This window comes from Octopus bimaculoides, chromosome 3, assembly GCF_046866305.1.
Source record: "Octopus bimaculoides isolate indiv1 chromosome 3, ASM4686630v1, whole genome shotgun sequence".
Taxonomy (NCBI): domain Eukaryota; kingdom Metazoa; phylum Mollusca; class Cephalopoda; order Octopoda; family Octopodidae; genus Octopus; species Octopus bimaculoides.
In genome coordinates, this window is record NC_142930.1 from 59,501,450 (window position 1) to 59,523,610 (window position 22,161).

General features: G+C 30.6%; 1 protein-coding gene across 2 annotated transcripts in view; it reads left to right on the forward strand.

The window, feature by feature from the left end:
* The window catches only part of LOC106874729 (uncharacterized), a 1,612,306-nt gene that overhangs the window by 339,931 nt on the left and 1,250,214 nt on the right, over positions 1 to 22,161 (forward strand). For both annotated transcript variants that reach the window (XM_089349018.1, XM_089349017.1), the window contains exon 3: positions 9,390 to 9,558. In XM_089349018.1, the coding sequence (XP_089205144.1) occupies positions 9,390 to 9,558 (169 nt within the window). The remainder of the gene's footprint in view (positions 1 to 9,389; positions 9,559 to 22,161) is intronic.

A 22,161-nucleotide genomic window follows, 5' to 3' on the forward strand; every position in this document is an offset into this window, starting at 1 on the left:
CCTGAATTACTTGTTCACTGACAACTAAACTGTCAATAGCACAGCTTATCTTATGATTGAGGCAGTTAAACAATCATTTCTAACATACTACTCAGTCAGAAACAAATGTAAATCTTGTCAGTGATTAGATCAACTCTTTACTGACTTTAATGGTCATCAAGCTAAACTAATTTACTAATGGTAGTTGAGAAGATCGTCCACCTGTCTTGTCAATGAAACCAAGTTGGTGAAGCACTGTGTGTTATATAATCTCCACACACATTGGCCCCATCACCAATGAGCTACGTCCAGTCATGCACCACATTTATCTCTCCTCCCAACTCCTGTAGCCCAATGCCATTTTGTCCGCTATGTCTCTCCTGTGCTTCCCTTGTCAACTGTATCATTGCTATCCTTCTACTCTCCTATATACCCACATTCACCCCCCACTGCATTCCCCTTCTACTTTGAGGAAGCACCCTGGCACATTTTCATTACCCCTCCCCCTCTCTCGCTCTTTCCTTCCTCTTTTTCTGTTTCTCTCCCTTTCTTTCTCTCCCAGCCATCTCTCATCTCTCTCTCTCTGACTGGGATAACTGTGTACCTCCTCAGCAGCAAGACACCTGTGTCTGTCCCCCTGTCATAGTTTAACCTATCATCACCTGGCATGAAGTCACCTCTTTCAGTACTCCCTCTCTCAGTTGAGAGGCTTTTTTATCTTGCAAAAGTTACTTGGTGACTTTGCTGGTGATGTGCCACATAAAAAGCACCCACTACATTCTGTAAAGTGGTTGGTTTTAGGAGGAGCTTCCAGTCATAGAAACCATGCCAAATGCAGAAGCTGACAGCAGAGCTTGGTGCAGTACTCTGGCTTGCCAGCTCTTGTTAAACCATCCAACACAAATCAGCATGGAAAAGAGATATTAAATAACAATGATGACAATGATGATGATGGTGATGATGATATATATCTGTGTGGAGAGTGTGTTTATGTTTATACTACTTAAAACTAGTGATGTTTATTTACTGCAATATAGTTTGTAAAATGTACATTGATAGATAAAATAAGTACTAAACTTAGAAATAACTACAAGGGTTAATATTTTCAACTAAAGCCATGAAGCATGGTGATGATTCACTAGAAATTAAAAGACTAAATGAATAAAACAACATATACATGCATACATATATATGTATATGTATGTATATATATATAAATATATATATATATATGTATATATATATATATATACACAATCATACAAAAAAAACCCCTTTTTTTGTATTTATTTTTACTCATATATATATATATATATATATATATATATATATACATACATACATACATACATATATACATATATATGGTCAGACCATATGGGATCTACCTTTAGCATATTAGGAATCCACCTAGTGGTCATTCCTCTTATATGTATGTAATATAATTTTTCTGAATCTTCAGATTTTTTAAAATATGCTAGGCCACTGGTTTAAATTGATATTAATTTAATTAATATTAATTTTTACCCTCATTATTTAAATTATATATATACATACATACATACATACATGCATATATATATATATATATATATATATATATACATATACATACATGCATCATCATCATCATCATCATCATCATCATCATCATCATCGTTTAACGTCCGCTTTCCAAGCTAGCATGGGTTGGACGATTTGACTGAGGACTGGTGAAACCGGATGGCAACACCAGGCTCCAGTCTGATTTGGCAGAGTTTCTACAGCTGGATGCCCTTCCTAACGCCAACCACTCAGAGAGTGTAGTGGGTGCTTTTACGTGTCACCCGCACGAAAACGGCCACGCTCGAAATGGTGTCTTTTATGTGCCACCCGCACAGGCCAGTCCAGGGGCACTGGCAACGATCTCGCTCGAAAATCCTACAGGAGCCAGTCAGGCAGTACTGGCAACGGCCACGCTCAAAATGGTGCATCTCATGTGCCACCCGCACAAGAACCAGTCCAGGGGCACTGGCAACGATCTTACTTGGCTTGCCGGGTCTTCTCACGCACAGCACATTTCCAAAGGTCTCGGTCAGTAGTCATCGCCTCGGTGAGGCCCAATGTACGAAGGTCTTGCCTCACCATCTCAGCCCAGGTCTTCCTGGGCCTACCTCTTCCACGGGTTCCCTCAACTGTTAGGGTGTGGCACTTTTTCACGCAGCTATCCTCCTCCATTCTCACCACATGTCCATACCAGCGCAATCGTCTCTCTTGCACGCCACAACTGATGCTTCTAATGTTCAGCTTTTCTCTCAAGATACTTACACTCTGACGGGTATTCACATTGACATTACACATCCAACGGAGCATACTGGCTTCATTCCTTGCGAGCTTATGTATGTCCTCAGCAGTTACAGCCCATGTTTCACTGCCATGTAGCATGGCTGTTCGTACGCATGCGTCATACAGTCTGCCTTTTACTCTGAGTGAGAGTCCCTTTGTCGCCAGCAGGGGTAAGAGCTCTATGCATACACACACACACACACACACACACACACACACACACACACACACACACATATATATATATATATATATATATATATATACACACACACCACACTTAATTTGAAATTTATTTATCTGTCACTTGTCTTAGAAATACTATAAATAATACAAATGTTGTATCTTTAATAGATTATATCTGATTTTGTTTCATAGTTTATCAGTCAATTGTCTTAATAATGTAAGGCTTTTTCTTTGATATCATGCCATAGCTAGAACATTTATATATGTAGACAGAAGTAGAAAACTATTATGTATATGGTTTATATTAGCCAAACTGGTGTCCTCATCTTGATCGTTACTTTCACTGTTTTGGCTGTTTTACACTCCGGCCTTCTTCAGGTGTCTTGTATTGAACTCAGTTGTTGTATCAGAATTTTGAACCTAACCTTTGTGGGAGTACACTGTTTTCATTCCACTCTCTGTACTTTGTGAAACTGTTATGCAGGCATACCACAATAGATAAAGACATTGGTTAATGCAGTCTAGTTGTCTGGAGGTGACTGATTTACATTAGTGCCCAGGCAAGGCACTAAGGTAATTCACAAAAAAATCAACAGAAGCAAAAACATGTCTTGGAATGCAGGGAGTGGAATGAGAGCAGTGTACCCCCATGGATCAAATAAAGGGTTAAATTTGAAATTCCGATACAACTAAGTTCAACACAAGAAACCTGAAGAAGGCTGGTTTGTACAACAGCCAAAATGTAGTGAAATCAACAATGAAGATGAGGACATCAGTCTGACTAATATAAACAATATACATTATATAAATTCTTAATCTCACAAATAAAGAATTGTAGGATAATATTACAGATGAGTTGAGATTTAATTTAGAACAGGAGACAACTGTATTGTAGGCACTTAAAATCTACAAATTCTGTTTATACAAATCCAACAATATGTAGTCATATTCACAAATAGAAAATGTTGTAAAATACAACAGAATACAAAATGTTGAAGTCAACCTTACTGAACTTCTTACAAGTAAAATTACATTGAATATTTAGTATTCAAGTCAACAACACTTATCATTTCCCTAGCCAGTACATAGAAAATACTCAGAACCTTTATACAATATTTTGAAAACAAAAAAAAAAGTTAAGCACATAACTCTCTTTCTTCAATAATTTATCCAAACAAGAAAAATATTGCACTAGTAAACAATAATCCATTCGATCTAACATAGACAATACCATTCTTGTCTTTATTTCCAATCTCTTAGACACATTCCAATGGAAATAACTTGACAATATTCAATTGTAGTAATGCCAAATATTGATGTTTGAGCTGTAATCCTAATATTACACTTTCAAAAGAATATTGAATAAAGCAAAGCCTAAAATTACAAGTAGAAGGAAAAACTAATTTATATATAAAGTGGCTAGGGTTCAGAATATTATCAGTTAATATGACTATGTTAGCTCATAAACCTCATCTGCAATCTACTTGGATTTATCACTGGTGATCATAATTCAACCAAAGATACATCATAGTAGACATCAGTGAAAGATAAGTGGCAAGAGCGAGAGAGTAGAACTTATCTAGTAACACACTAGTGATTTGGCTATCCAACCAGTAAAAGTTCTTTTGATATTATTTTAATAAGGAGCCACACTATTATACAATACATTTGAAAAATAAGTTTTGAAACTAGGGATAAAGGTTCTTTCTAGTGAATGGAACAGCTCCTGATTTTGAATTGTTGAATATGTAAAATAAATGAATTCTATTACTTCTTGCACCATGATTTAAATAAGCATTAATATTCTCCTTTATGCACGCGCGCCAATCACCTTTAAAAATTCTTGGAAACAATATGAAAGTCAGATATCAAAATGTGCAAAGTTCAAAATTTACAAGGGATACTTGCTTCAGGTTTCTGATCTAATGCAGAATTATTTACAGATTCTTTTGATATCTAATTCAAATTTTTTAAAGTTGCTTTCACTTTAGGTATTAGGAAAACAAAAACACTTATAAACCTTGAAATGGTTATTGGATCACTTTTCAGTGCTCTTTAGCTTTATATTGAAGTGCATGATTTACTGATAAAATCCAGATTCACACAGGCTTTGTTTATCTATCCTGCAATCACCAAACATCTGAGTATATGCTGAGAGCCAAATGTTTTGTGTCTACTAAAACCAGTTTATATCAATTCATGAGAATAAGTGAGGTGTAAAAAAGGATCACAAGGAAGAGAAAAAAAACATGTTTTATGGTTTATTCAGAAATAACTCATAGTCTTTACTTGTCATCTAAGATTGGAGAAATTGATACAGTTGGTTTGAACATGTATCATTTTGTTTGTAGAAAAGAAAATATGTGGGAAATGGATTTTGGTAGATTGGCATTCGAGGGAGTAAAGATTCACCTTTGTGATTAGGGCAGGGCCTCAGAGGTGAGACTTAGTGTGGGGGATGAGTGGAGAAGAGATAAATATATCAGGTGGTATTGGGTGGTGATATACAATTAACTGTTTCAGAAGAGCATAAGCTTTTGTAGTAGCAGAAGGATAAGCAAATGAAAAAAGAGCAGATCTATAGGTCAGGTGTTGTAGTATGTTGGTGGCTGAAGCTTTTCTAGCCAGTCAAATGGTTTCCTTCTAGTTGCAATGTAAGATGGTCATGTGTGTGGCAGTAGCATTTTCTTCTACTTGAGTTTTGTAGAGAACTAGCGAATGGTTGAAGTTGGTGTATTTTATTATTTCATCTTAAATTAGATGACTACACTAGTTTTTGTAATGCATATTTTGATATGTTACATATATGGATCATGAAGAAAGATCATGCAAAATTGTGATTCTCGCATTTATAGAAACTTCAAGGTCTTTCATTTTATGTTTTGAAAGACTAGATAGATAACCATCTAAGACTGCTTTCTCTCAAACACATACTGTGTCTTGTTAAAGGAGACAATGTTTCCATCAGAGCATGTTTGTGAGGCCTATGTTCATAGAAGCAATGCAGATTTGATTTGAGAGAAGGTGCATATGGATAAATGCAGTGAATAAAAATAATTGAAATACAATTAAAATACAACACTCAAATCTGTTTTGGCATATTAAACAACAATTTTGTTTGAAAATTCTACTCTCAGACTTAGTCAAAACTATATTGCAATAAGTTGACAACTAATTCCAAGTCTAATAAGCATTTCACAACCTCTTTACCAGAAATTGTGCTGCATTCATTTATGCATACAACTTTTTAAAAAGAAAATTTGTGAAGCATATAAACCATGACTTACAAATAATTGGTCTCTATTCTCTATTCCATAATGTGTCATTCATTATTGTTGATTCCTTCACATTGATCTGAGCTCATTTGTCCAGACCTAAACTCATTTGAAGAATTTAATCTCTTTTATAATTATTGTCATAATTTTCCTGCAAAACTAAAAATTTCCTTTTTAAGCCATAGGAGTGTCATTTAAGGCTTTGTAGTATTCCAGCTCACTGCAAATTTTGTTGAAGTCTTTGCCTTTTGGACTCAATAAAATAAAGTACCAGCCCAATCCAGATGGTGGATTTCTTAAAATGACAGAACACCTTGAGAATTTGTTCTGGCTCTTTGTGTTCAGAGTCCTTGGGTTGTCACCTTTATCTATCAGCAGACTTTAACATCACTACCTGGTTTTTGGTATTTCTGTAATGAAATGTATTCAGCTGCAAGCATATAGAACAAGTTTCACTGGTGTGAAAAAATAAAGGGTTATACTTGAAAAACAAAATAGTGTTCAAAGATAGATAGTGAACTTTCATCGATTGAAATTTAATAGAATTGACTCCAACTGTATGTGATTCTTCTTATTTTTCTGCCAATAAACATATTTTCTTTTCAGTCAGGAAATGAGAATAATTTTTTAGATTTTATCTTATGATGTTAATGATGCCGTCATCAGATATGTAACTCTCATCATTGTCACCATCTCATCACTATTGTTACCACTTCCATTATTTCCATGCTAGCATTGGTTGGTTAAGAATTATTAGGGTGCTGTTGCATAGCAGGATGCTCTTCCTGATGCTAACCACTATCTGTTTATAAGTAAGGTACATTATTTCATATGTTGAACTACTGAAATATGGGACATATTGTCTATACAAAGACTCTCTCCCCCCAACACACACATTTATATTTCTAAATGGCAAGCTTGCACACAGTTTCTCCTTCTATCAAAAAATCTCTGATGAAGTATTGGTCTGTGCATAGCTATTGTTGAAAATACTTTTCTAAGTCATCATGCAGTGAGATGGAACCAGAAACCATTTTCTTACAAACATCTTAAGCACACTGCAACATGTGCATATGTACATCATGTAAAATATTGTACCTTATACAAAGATGCTGCTGAATATCAGGTGTATTATTTGAAACTCTGACCTAACTCATTACTTGACTGGTAATAAGTACTTTTCAAATACTATTTATATGTAAATGAACTGTTTGTTGCAATAATTGATATTGAATTGACTAGACATCATTATTTCTCATTCAATGCTCTTAGTTATTTTTCTGTCAAGTTACTACCTTTAAGAGTATGTGTGCATATGCCATGAAAGCTAAACCTAAAATAGAATGTATTTTATGAGACAATTAATATGTAAATTGTCTGGAAGTCTGAAACCAATGATAAAGTTTTAATATTTCATACAAAATTCCTAGTAAAATAATTTTGTGAATAAAAGTATGCTGAATATTTAAGAGAACATATTGACAAAATATTTCTTTAATTAGTGAAAAATTTAGCTGACAAACAGTTAATTCTGTCTTAATTATGACATTAAAAGTTATTTATTCTCAAGATATATTGAATATACAATCATGATTTCTGAATTAAGATTTACAATTGAAACAAATATTAATTAAATAGAATAATTGTAAAGTCATTATGAAAGCTTCAATAAATAGCTTTTGATTTTTAAATATTTTAATTAAGATTTATTATTTCAATCCAATTGACATATATAACCACCTTTTGAGGTTTCTTTACCTTTACTTAATAACTGAAAGTTTAACATATTTTATTTCAAATTTAAAGTATCCTTTTGATAAGTAATACTTTGTGTCAGTAGAAAGCATCCGTTATTTACAGAATCAAATTCTTAATTTTTCTTAATAGCTTACTAAAATCTTGATATTCCCATATAAGCAATTTATTAAACTTCACTTCTACTGCAGGTAGAATGCTTTCATGTATCATGGTAACTCATAGAGCATATACCTTCAGCTTCTGTAGTGTGAAAAAAGATAAATTTTCTCTTAAATATAATGATAATACTTTTGGATAGTTTATCTGGAACTTTTGCATATAAAGTCTTTCACTTGTTCATTCTTCATCTGAATATAATGTTATTTATACAAAAATATGAATATTGTCTACACTAATCCTTGATATGGTAATGATATCATCTCCCATTATGATGTCTCACCTAAAATACTAGAATATGCTATCAGTTAATCTTCAACTTACTATTCAAATTCTATACCAAACAATTGTAATTCAATTATCTTTACTTTACTCTCTGCTGTTTATGGTAATCATGTATGTTAGTATTAATTAATAAAACTTTAACAGTAATGTCCTCTTTCCTTAAAGTACCACGGATCTGCATTTTGTTTCTATGATAAAGTACAAGAACTTAGAGATCTAACAGCATAGTATTTTATTCAGTTCTTTTTCCCTTTTAAAATGTTTCAAGCTTTATGTAAATTATTCTTCTTTCTACATTTCTTTTTGAGTTTTAAATACTGTTACTGAAATACTTATGATTAAGAAAGGAATAGGTTATATTTATGGATTACAAAAAGTGCATACTTCCTCTTTATTTTCAAAGCTGTTAATACTATGGATTACTTTAGAAATCATTCTACATTTAGCACCCTAGTTTCACATTTAAAATACTGCCCTTTATTCATCTAATCTTGTTTTTTATCATTCAAATATTTTGAGTGATATCAAAATATGTTATTTTAGTCTCTGATTTTGCCTAAATCCAACACTGCTTCAAGGCATTTTTTTTTATTATAATTTAGTAAATTGTAACTATATTCATTCTATCATCTATATATCTGTGTTATCTATGCAAAGAATTTGCTTTGTATCGTTAGTACTTTTCCTTTTTGAAAACCCATAAAAATTCTTCCCTTTTACTCATAGTATCTTGCATTACATCAATTTCCTTTACAATATCTTGCTTTGTAATCAATGTGAAACTGTAAAGAATATCTTGGAATCTATATTTTATATCAAAATTTTCTATAAAGTTTTAAGAACTTCTGACACATGAAATGTTAATTGTTAATGCATGAGTAGAAAGAAGAATCATCAAATATTTCCTTCTCTTATTACTATTTTAAAAGAAATTTTAAATAATTTTAGACATACATATGTCGTTCAGTTTATAATGAAAATCTGTTTTTCTTTCAAAGAAATTGACACATCATGAAACAAAATCTATGAACAACTAAACAATGAAAACAATGCTGCTAAACTATTGCAATCAGTTTTTTAACTTTGAAATTTGTTCTTGATAACAATTTTGCAAACCATTTGATTTAATCTTTCAGTAATTCAAGGAGAGAAAATGGGCTAAATTCATAATGAAAGAATAGCTTTCATCAATTTTGAATACTTGTAGAAAAAAATAGTATAGATGTAGATTTTTTTATATTTTTCTTTATATTCATTACTTTATTGTAACATAGACGAAATGTTTTGACAAAGGATGAAATTAATTTTCATCAGGATGTCTTGCCGCCTCATTTAATTTAATTTATAACTGCAAATATAATTTATTTCAGAAATTTCTTTTTTCTGTAAATTTAAAATAAAAATATATTTTATTTCATTTTCCAGGCTAGTTCTCAACCTTATAAGATCTCCAATGTGGTTCTAGCAATCACAATCACAGCAGGAATTCTGTTGTGCTTTTTGATTATGGTGTTACCTTATCTAAGGAGGATTTACATTGAGGATCATGCACTAACCCAGGATGATAGAAGTGCTGTATATGTTATAAATAAAGGTGAGAACTCTAACCTTTTGTACTAAATGATTAAAAAAATGTTGTGCTTCTATCAATGCTTAATTAAATTCATATAGTGAGAGATGTGTGTGTGTGTGTGTGTATGCACACACACACGCACACACACACACACAAATATATGAACACACACATATACATACACAGAATTTTCTTCAAATACTCTTATTCTATTATAAGTAAGACCAAGATAATTTGCATGTGATACTACTGATAAACCTTTCCTAAAAGATACAATGAAGGGTTCATACAAAATTCAATCTAAATTTTATGAAATGTCTTTAACTAATATAATGTAAATCATTTTCTGCAAGAAATACTTCTTAAGTAGTTATAATTACCTATATATACTTTTGCAATACATACATACATATATATATATATATATATATATATATATATATATATATATATATATATACATATATATAATAATTCAATCAACAAATTTTTCAGGTTAATCCAACTAAAGGTTTTATATACGTATGATCTTTTATTAGATTAACCTGAGAATATCTATTTTCTATCTATTTATTATTATTATTATTATTATTTTATATATATATATATTGCAAAAATATATATAGATAATTATAACTAAAGAAATATTTCTTGTAGAAAATAATTTGTATTATATTTGTTAAGCACATTTCATAAAACTTAAGTTGAATTTTGTATGAACCTTTCATTAAATCTTTTATGAAAGGTTTATTATCAGTGGTATCACATGCAAACTATCTTGGTCTTACTTTTGACAGAATGTATGTGAGGAAATTTCTTTGTCATGTATTCAATCTAATTGGTAAAATGAATATATTTGTCAAAAGTTTATGAATGAGCAGCAAATTGCCAGACATATTCATAGCCTAAAAAACTTATTGAATTATGAAGTTTCAATATATAACTATTGAAAAATATGATGGAAACTTTATCACATCTTTCAGTAAACTCTACAAGCAAATTTTAAATGTTTCTATCCACTGTTTGCAATTAAAATGAAGGCATACAGTGTAGCACATTATTCAATGGAAACAAAGACTTAAACTAAAACTGCCAATATTTTATACATTTTGAGCTTCACTTCTCACAGGTTCACTCAGTTATTTTATTTAATATCATCATATTATTTGTGCTAGAAAATATACATTTTTACCCCAATGAACATAGAGACTTTACTTTTGAACATATTAATGTAAATTACATGGTTATATTTGCATGAAACACTGACACAACTCAAACAAACACACTCACATACACACAATGCTAAAATAAAATGGCCAAGTACCAAAATGCTAACAATAAAATGATTGAAAGATGAATAACTGTGGTTTAGGTTTGAAGGTGTTGAATGATGCTTTAGTGCTACATGAAGGACAAACAACATCAAATAATTGTATTGTCATGAGCATTGAAACAGTATGGACAAATTCAGTTTTTCTGCATTGTATCCAAATATAATACGAAGTACTTCTGAGTGACTATTATATATTGGTATAACATATCTACAAGTTGTTTTAAGGCAGAAAATGTCAATGTGGGATTCCATTAATCACTACCTACTATCATAGGTCTCACATATCAAATGTAGAGGTCTTTATTGTCAGCAACTCCATAAACCTTATTACTATCACCATCTTAATGCTTACTTTCCTCATCTTCCTTTATGGGTAGGACTGTTACATAGTACAGCATGTCATTATTGAAGATTATTGTGAAATTGTAAACTGAGATTTTTCACATATGTACTACATCTTTCATATGACTTACTAAAGGGAATTATAACTGACCAGAAACTACGACTTTACTGGTCAACAAATGTATAACAATATCAATAAGAATAGAAATCATACAACTATATACTCTTTTCCTAAGGATAAGCGGTCATTGTTAAATCATAGCTGATTAGTTAAATCTATTTAAAATATATTCTGATATCCTACAACTGAAAAAAAAAAAAAACTGAAGAAATTTTGTTGTTATGTTTTTATGGCAAATTGTTTTGCAGTAAAATATTTTGTAAATGTTTTAAAAATAATATTCAGTTTGAGATAGATTTGAGTTGAAATGGGTGAAGCAAGTTTTATAATCTTAATCAGCCAACTTCAGTAATTTTCATTGAAGATATGTGGGAACAACCTCTCAATGTTAGTCATTTTCTCTAGATGCCTTAAACAGTTCAAATACAAAGTTTGATTTAGGATCTGACCTGTGGATTAACCAAAACATTAACATAGTTCATTATTTACATTTGATGGATATTTGTCCTCATCTTGTTTATTGTTAGCACAACGTTTTGGCTGATATACCCTCCAGCCTTCATCAGGTGTCTTGGGGAAATTTTGAACATGGGTTCCCATTCCTAAGGTATTTTTCGATGCTATTATTATTATTATTATTATGTTGTTTTTTTTTCTTCTTTCTTCAAATTTTCTTCCATTTCTCGCTGAGTGATTTCCGTACACCTAGGGTAGAGAAACTCATTGTATGCATTCCCAGTTTACACATGCAAATTCACAGGTAAAATATCTATTTTAAAAAATTAATAAATAAAAATTTAAAAAAAAATTTTTTAATAAAATTTTTAAAAAATTAATGAATGAATGAATGTTGTTTCCACAGCGATAATGCTCTTCTCAGTACATGAGTCGTTCCAGTTAACATGATTTTTTGCACTTCCTGTAGGGATGGTAAGCCTGGTATTATTATTATTATTATTATTGTTGTTGTTATTATTATTACCATTATTATTCAGGTCACTGCCTGGAATCGACCTGAATAATAATAATAATAATAATAATAATAATAATAATAATAATAATAATAATAATAATAATAATAACAACAACAATGATAATGATAATAATAGAAATAACATCGAAAAATACCTTAGGAATGAGAGCCCAGGTTCGAAATATCCCCAAGACACCTGATGAAGGCTGGAGGGTATATCAGCCGAAACGTCAAATGTAAATAATGTAAATAATGTACATAATTCCTCATCTCTTAAATATAGAATTGTATTAACATAATTGTTTCCCATATCTTAATTTTGGTTTTGATATTTATATTTTTCTGATGAATTCATTTATTTTATTTTCTTGTTAGAATAGTACCCTGCTTAATTTTCTGGGAACTTGTATGCTCTTTGGAATTCAATATTTTTGGAATTATTTTTCAATGTGTCATTTCAGATGACCTTCAGTCTTTCTACCTGTTTCATATTCAACTTTTTCACAGTTTGATGAGCTCTTGTTTTTTTTTTCTATCATTTTACCTGTGCTGAGCACTATTTGGAAAATTAATTCCTTAATGGGTTGATTGGTTTAGATATTTTGGCACAACTCGCAATAACTTCATATTTTGATTGAAAGCAATTGTTTTGGTAGCTGCAGGCTTAAATACAGTCAAAAGATCTAGAGAATTTAAATAGAATTTCTTTATCAGTACACAAAGTATATGTTACATGCAATTTTAAAATTGCTATTTTAGTGACATTACATGCTGTTAATAAAATAATATACTGTTTAATTCTACATGATTTTCTTTAATGTTTAATTATCCATATAGACAAGAAACGTTAATGTCTCTATTCTATTTTGTTTCTGCATTTGAGCTGCCTGAATGTGCCTGAATGTGAAAATTTTCATAAGAGACAGTGATACTGTATTGTTTAGATTATTATTATTTTTTTCATGTAATATTTTTTATCTCTAAGCTGACCCATTTAGTAACCAAATGAATACTGTTCATTTTTATATTAATTTTCAAAAGTAGTATAGGATTTGTATTGTTATGATACAATAAGTTGATATTATGTTTTGAGTGCAATAGGGTGACAAGTAAGATAACAGTAAACGTATTTCTAAAACAGTTTGATTCTCACTCATTTGCAATATCAATATGTGCGAACCTTCCATTTCTCCTACTTTACACTATAAAGCTGTAATGCTCATACATAATAACCAATATTTTTCTCATATATATATAACTAATCTAAAAAGTGGAGAAAAAGACAAGAAAAAAACAACATCAAGACATAGCACATATTAAGTATTAATGAGACACTCAGAGAAGGAAAAGAGTGGTTGTTTTTCATTTTTAAGTAAAGCACTTTTTCAGAAACAAGAAACATAGGAAAGTCCAATGGAAAAGGAAGAAAGAGGAAAATACATATATACATATATATATGTGTGTGTGTGTGTGTGTGTGTGTGTGTGTGTGTGTGTGTGTGTGTGTACCTGTTTGTGCAAAGCTAATGATGTGAAGTAAATTATCAGGGAAAATAATGCTTTCATTATGGATTAAATATGTTGATGAATTTGTTGTATTTTCAAATACATCCAGGCATTTTCTTGATATTTTTAGTTTTATGACTTTTTTTAAATGTGCCGGGCTTAGAACCTGTTTCCATACTTGTACTCCATTTTATTAATGCCAGTGGTAATATCATTATCCAGCTTTTAGGGATTTTCCTTTTTTGTGTTTTGAATTATTTAAATTTCAGAATTAACTTTATTTTGTTTAAAAATTTGTTAATGATAGCAAATTTTCCAAAGCAAAATGCTGTCTAATTCATCATGGAAGTTTAAGTATTAACTTTATGGGTCAACTGGGCAACAGCTTTAATATTTATTGGCTTTGACACTTTGATAAATGTTTGTCTTTGCTTTTACTGGTAAAAATTGAAATAACTGCAATGATAGTTTAAAACTGAGTCAGTTCATAATCAACTGATGTCAAATTGTAACTGCTGATCCTTGAGTGGAAAACATTTGATTAATATAGCTATAATTATAATTCCAAATTTTGTCTGAGATCAATTATTTGGCATTTCCTACTTTTTCTAAAAATGCATGTCTTCTAACAGAAATGGAATATAGATTTTCTTTGTTTTTTAAGATAAGAATAGAATTGCTGCTTCCTTGATTGAGTTTGTTATCATATCGCTTTGATATAGTTAAATGAGACAATTATTGAAGATCTTTTATAAGATCTAAAACTAGTTTTCATGTAAAAGATATTTACAGCCATATAGCTAAATAATATCGCTGTGTAACTTTACTGAATCACTTTAATCATGAAGTCAAAATGATATGATAATATCTTCTAAGAGATGCAGTTCTATATTTGGAAACTATAACTTTTTATACCAGGATTTTTTTGGCTATGTTGAAAGAAAACTCACCTAGGATGTGTAGGTTTTCAATGTATGTGCATAATTCTGACTCTAAGTGTTAGCACATCATAACACATCTTCAAGAGAATGTTTTAAAGGCAAAAAAAAATCATCTAAACAGCAAATATGTTTAATATCACATTAAAAACAAGTAGACAAAATTTTATGTTTTGTAAAGATTTATCTTACAAAATTTTAAAAATTAAATTTCTGTGTATATAAGGTAATATATTCATTTGAATATAATTTAACAATATACAAATCAATTCGAAAGGGAAAGTGAAATTCAAAATAGATTCTCACTTTTATCATTTAAATCTTTAAAATGATTTCATTTCTGATTTTATGAAAATTTTCATACCAATTGCCCTTATGTAAAAAAAAGATGATAGCACCTTTAGGACATCCTATCTTTGTCTTTAATTCAATAGCCTTTCCTTCATTATGAAATTGATTCGAATTCTGTAAACAAAGAAAAAGATGAAAGCAATAGCCAATAATTAACGTTCTTTATTATTCAGAACTATATAACAAAATGAAGTTTTCTTTATTCTTTGAGGTAGAGGAAATTATATGTTGAATTAAAATGATTGATTGATAGTCTTTACTTTCAGAAGTTATTTCTTTTATATTCACTTTCAAAGATATTTCTTGAAACTTCCAGAACTTAAATGCTTATAATTATTAGTGTTCTCAAAATAGTTTGGATAATCTGTTCACTGAACTCATGTGGAAACTACAGTCAACAGCTTATCACAATATGCTATTTTCATACATATTCAACAAATAATAACCATAAAAATGTTCATGTTTAACATATGGTTAATTTAACTCTTGTTAAATTTTAGGCTTGTAGAAAATATGAATTCAATCAAAACCAACAATATGTAGATAAATGATAAAGATTTTTTTTTATTCTAATACTAATAGAGAATGGAAGTACATATTATCTACTCACTAAGAAGTTTGTTTAACTTTGATAAATTTGACTGACAAAATAAAATTATTGCTACATATGACAGGGCATTAATTCACTATATACATATATATATATATATATATATATATATATATTTGAGATAGTATAGATTATTAGCAGTGCAGAGGTTATACATCTTTCAAGCAAGTTCTGGCAGCATTCAAGTCATCCCTTGCAGAGTATGTCTGACAACAAAACCAAGTTCTGATTATTCTTACTATCTCAGAAGCAAAAGCATAAGCTATAAGAATTGACACTAAGTTGCACACTGTTGTATTCCATTAGGAAGATGAGAAAGAACAATGCAACTGTGTAAAGAATGAGAAGCTAATACAATACCTAGACTTCACCATAGTGCAAATGATAGGGAGGGTGCCGGTAAATTTGAAGCTAGCACTAGTGTTCTCGATAAATATTGCAATAACAAAGCAATGTTTTGATATTGTCACATGGTCTGAGTTGACAAAAGTTTAAATTATTAAGCCAGGGTGTCTTGGAAAGATAATATCCATTGGGGAGAGTAAAAGAAAGAGCTTATGTAAATGACTTGGAAAATAATGTGTGGTATGATGAAGAAGGCAAGGTACAGTGCTTCTAGGAAGTGTTAGGCAATATGGGTTTGTAGCAGATCGAGTTTGTTCTACATAGCTGTAGGTTCAGTTTGTCCTACACAGCTAAAAAAGAACACCAAAGCAGTGTGATTCATGAAAGGAGAAGTGCAACCAGAGAAAAAAAAATCCATGTATTCACTATAAAAATAGTGAATAGAGCTCAAAAGTAATGTTCTCATGAACTCCAACTGTAAATATATGATATAATATGAACAAATAAAAAAAATTTTATCTAGATTTGATCTTGATCATCAGAATTATTACAGATTTGTTATTGTTATTGGTATTTTGTAAGATGAGAGACTTAAAAGACTGTTCTTAGATAATGAACATAATTAATAGCAAAGTTGATATTTGTTGGCAAGTAGTAGATAATAATGCTCACAGTGTGTGTAAATAAATTGTTCTAATAATCTTTACAAGTGTTTGTTAGTCATATCTCTTTCCTTGTTGTTTGAATATTGAATAAAGAAGCATATAATTAGGTGAAGCCCACACAAGATTTAGAGTACTCTGTTTAATGAGCTAACCATGTGCTAGTTGAGCACTATTTGAACAATTAAGTGAAGTAATTGAAGAGAACTAATTTGTTCAAATATCTATAATGACATGGCAAAATTAGGCTTGTAATGATACATGCCTCCAGTAACATTTATGGTAGTAACAGTGAAAAAATTTAAATCATTAATAAACTTAGGAAAGGTGATTAATAAGAAAATGTAGCTAAAAATTTTTTAAATATGAAATATCATACTTTTTCTGTGTTTTAACACTGGATTATCTAGCACCATTTGAATAATTTCTTCATAAATCTAACATACACATTACCAGTTCCTTCCAAAGGGATTTGATACAATCTGTAAAACTGCATCATTTTAAAAATTGCTCATAATTGGAACTCCATTAGAGTTACTAATTTGTAACAATTCAGTTTGAACAATTTTCAGGAATAAGCATATAAGTGAATATATTCATATAAAATTAAATAACTTCCTTTCAGTTCAGATGTTGCTATTTTACTATGCATGAAAAATCATAAAAAATACATATCTACACTGAATGTTTTACTTGAATTTTAAGAAATAGCCATGTATAACTGACACCACAAACTACTAAAAATAACCTTGATTTTTTTTTTTATATAGTTATTAGATTGAATGTGTTTTTTTCATTTCATTATAATTCAATGCAGAAAGAATATTTCATTATTCGAACTAAGATGAGAATAAATCTTAAGTTTAATGTATAGCAATTTTTCATTTATTTCTGCATAGCCTATTTATCAAATTTGCCACATTTACCAAGAAGCTCCAACAATTGTGTAATTTCTTTATGCTACAGTATATATATTTCTATAAGATTCTTAACAATATAGACGTTTTTGTTTTTGGTTTCAATTAAGGGCTTTTGTCAGTGATTGCCATAGAATATAGTAATTAATGTGTTATGTTAGAAAGTTTTATACCAATGATTTTTTTTTTACGATGGAATCAGACAAAGGGAATATAGAAACACACTTGATGGCATAAGGTTGTTTTTAATGACTTATATATGTTGTTTCCAAACTATCAGGAATTCTAAAAATGTATATGAAAGAATTTTTGAAATACTTTTTTTCTTTCTCACAAGAGGCTTTCCTAACACTTAACACTGAAATAAAAATCATAATTATTTTCAGACAGTGGATAAGTTGAATAATGTACCCTGCCTAATGTATGCAATACCATAGCAATTGTAAGGTTTGAAATAATGATCATATTGGCTAGCTGCTGAAAAGTCTAAACTAAAAATAGCATGTATGGATGTGTTGAACATCATATTCCACTCATGCTGTTGCATCTGCTTCTACCTCTCCAACGTCACCAACCTCACAGGCACACATCACCGTCCCTTTCATGTCACCAACTCCTTTAATTGCACCTGTAATAATGTCATTTACTGTATCTCTTGTTCTCTTTGTCCTTCCCTCTACATTGGTCAAGCAGGATGCCGCTTGGTTGATTGGTTTGCGGAGCAGCTCCAGGACATCAGACTCAGCAATGACACCCCGGTCTTATGCCATTTCTGCTCTACCGGTCATTCACTACAACATCTGACTGTGTTTGGACTATCTCTGCACAAGGGCCACCCAGATTCCCACCTTCACAGCGAACAAGAATTAATCTTCTCTTTTCGCTCCTTTGCACCACATGGGCTCAAATCACCACTTCTCTTCATCTGATACCAACCTTACCTTCTCTCTTCATTTGACACCAATTCCACACAAATTCCCACTCACCTCTCACATTCTACACACCCACATACCACTATATGAGCAGCCACACACACTGTTTGACTCAGTGCACACACCACACATCATCATGCACATTCCCACACTCACACAAGCACATAATATGTGAACACAGATGATATATACTCTCACACCCACAAAAGCTCATAAAACCTGAACACAGACAATATATACACATACACACATATACACACATGCAACATGCATAAACACAGGCAACACACATAGACAAAGATAACTTTCACCCACATACACACACTATACACATGCACACTATTTGCTAACAGTGACACACACATACACATGTACACACACCATGTGTAAAAGCACACATCAACTGCTACACACATGTCACACATGCACATATGTCTCATGCACACACACATATCAAACTCACTCTTCCCCCATAGACACATACACACACATGCTTGCACACTTCCTCTTGTTGCGATCACCCCGAATTATCTCCCCTTCATTCAACCTCACGTTATTATTATCTCCCTTTCATTCAACCTCTTTTTATCCAATCATTTGCCATATTGGACCTCTGAACACAACTTGCTTTTTTCTTTCTTTCTCTATTTATTTCCTCTTATTCCTTTCTGTCAAAGAGTGTAGGCTCCAAATGTAAAAGACTTTTCCATTTTTCCCTGAGCATCAAACTAATACACTTGTTTGTTGTTCCTACATTTGTCTTCATCTTTGTTTTCCTATAAATTCGAACTATATATATACATATATGTAAGTGTGTATGTTACAGCTTAAATTATTGTCTAAATATAGTTATTTTCATGTAATACATACCACATGTTTTAACAGTGTATTATTTTTATAGAGATAAATACTGAAATAGAGAGAAAAAGCTTGGAAGTACATTCCTACCATATTTCAAGTATATCTGTTAATGTTGCATGAAACATTCTATATTAAGTTAATGTCTTGCTTGCTCAATCTATGATGTGAATAATTAATTCATACTTAAATTAATATAGTAAATACTTATTCAGTTTTTTGGCACCCTATTGTGCAGAGTTAGATTTGACATGCTGTGATAGAGTTTAAATACGTCTAAGTGTAATAAAATTTAAAAGTACATCTATTCTTTCATACACTCTTCGTCAAATGAAAGAAAGAATATCCTCAAAATTTAGAGCATTGCATTCTTCCAATGTTAATTTCCTCAGAGAGGTTTGCTATTTAAAGGATTGTATTGATTAAACAGGTTTTCTACAATGCAGCTGTCTAGCAATCAAAGGAAAGGAATTAGGTTTAACGCAGGGAGTCTGTATTCTTATACATTTCTGCATTTTGATATTCTTTGTACACAGAAACTATCTGAGATTTCTAACATCTATAACATAGGTTGAATGGTGTACAAATTTGAGATTTAATCTGCATTTTCACCTAAAGTGAACTTTAAGATTTTTTAAAATCTAAATGTTCTTGGAACAGAACAAAAGAATTACATTGAATTACAAATGCCTCAATGTAATTTTATAAACGTTTTACATTAATATACTTGTAAGCATATTTTAACTAAATTAGAAATGTTTACCAACATAATACAAAAAATATTAAAGAAAACTGAATACTGAATCTTGCAATGTTTACATTAATTTCATGATCTAAAACAATCAGCAGTTATTTATACTATCATGTTTGTGTAGAGATGTGTCAATAATTTTTGAAGGATCCCTTGTAGAGTGTGTTTCAAAAGTCAAACTAAATTGTGAAATAAATATTTTTTTCTTGAACTAGTAAAAATGCATAAATCAGAAGTTATTTCTAGAATAGCTTCCTGTGAAATCAAGTACAAACAAATATCTTGTAGACAATACAAAATATATAAAATATATCTTAGATGAAGACATTATGTCTAGGAAAACCACAACTGACATATGCATTAAAAGCAACTGGAGTAGGATTGCAAAAATAAAAATATAATGGAGACTCAACCAAGATTGCAATATTGTATGATGTAATACATTTAAATATATATATAAATCAGATGGATGTGATGTTTACTTAGAAAGTCACTGAAGACAGTTGTTTGTGATATATGCAATGAGTGGGTTCAATGAAACTTTGTAACTAAATTCTTGATGAACTTTTTTTTCCTTGAAATTCAAGAAATTCATATTTTACAAGAGTTTAAAAATTCTTATGTTAGTAATTAAAAAGCTTATCAGAAGATTGTTCTGAGGATATTATGGAATAAAAGTGTACTTTGTGGAAAATTGAAATAGTTTTTAAAAACCACAGCTAAGCTCATTAGTGATTACCACATATAATCATGGGAATTACATCTTGACAGTGTAAAAAAATTAAACAAAAGTACATAATTGTATTCAAATTAATTTGATCCTAACATGTATAGATGGTGAATATTTTATAGATAAATATTTTATAGAATATTTTATAGACTTGAAAGAGTTAAGCTTTGTAGTTGACCGAATATCAGAGTGGATGCATGGAAAGGAACACAATTGAAAAATGTATCGATTGTAGTTTGTGTAAATTGAATAAAAACTTAACAAAATTTCCAATTTCTAAGTACTGCTTTAAAATACATCATCCATAAAGTACAGAATATAGCTATGAGTATTTTTATAGTGTTTACCTTTCAATTAATTTTAAAGTACAAATAACTTTAATTCACATGTAAAAAATATTTAAAAGAAAGATAATTTGTTGTTAAATACAAAATAATGTCTTAAAATGATAATGCATAATTTTGAATGTTCTTTACCTCTCACAACTGGATGATGGAATGAAAAGCAACTGGATTAATAGAATGTATGTCTGCATTGACTCAGTTCTAAACTTATATTTTATAAGTGAGCCAAATATAAGCTCAAGGCCTGGATTTAAGGGAGGATTTTTTATGATACTGTTGACTCCAGTACTTAAATATTACTTTATTTCATTGACCTGAAAAGATGAAAGATAACGGTGATCTACTGCCCACAAGTCATATCTAATCCTTTATTTTTCTGATTTAAGTATAAGATAAGCAAATTTGAGGAGAGAGAATTAGTCCGTACTATCGACCTCAATATTTGGTTTGGTCTAGCAGGATTTCAACTTAGAACATAGAGAGGTGCACAAAAGACATAGAGAGGTGTACAAAAGACTATGGTCTACTGCTTCTGCCAGTTCACTACGATCATTTCTGCTAGAAACGTTGCAAATGTTTCAACATTTATATATGTTACTGAAAAGTCATCTTCTATCACTCACTGTGAAAAGGCAGCATGAGCTTCATAAATAAGTCAAAAGTCATACAAGCTCTAAAGGTGACTGATGACCTACATAGCCTATAAATTCACATATCTACTCTGAAGATATGGAATAGAAAAGATTTTAATTTTCACTTTGAAAAATTATCAAAACAATGGTCACCCATGTTCACTGTTTAACAAATATTTCTGTTTTTGTTATAGACAGTCTTCAAGCACGATGATTTGATGATGCAGATGAGGTAAAAGTAGTTGTGAAGACGTAGAGACTAAAACTTGAATATTATAAA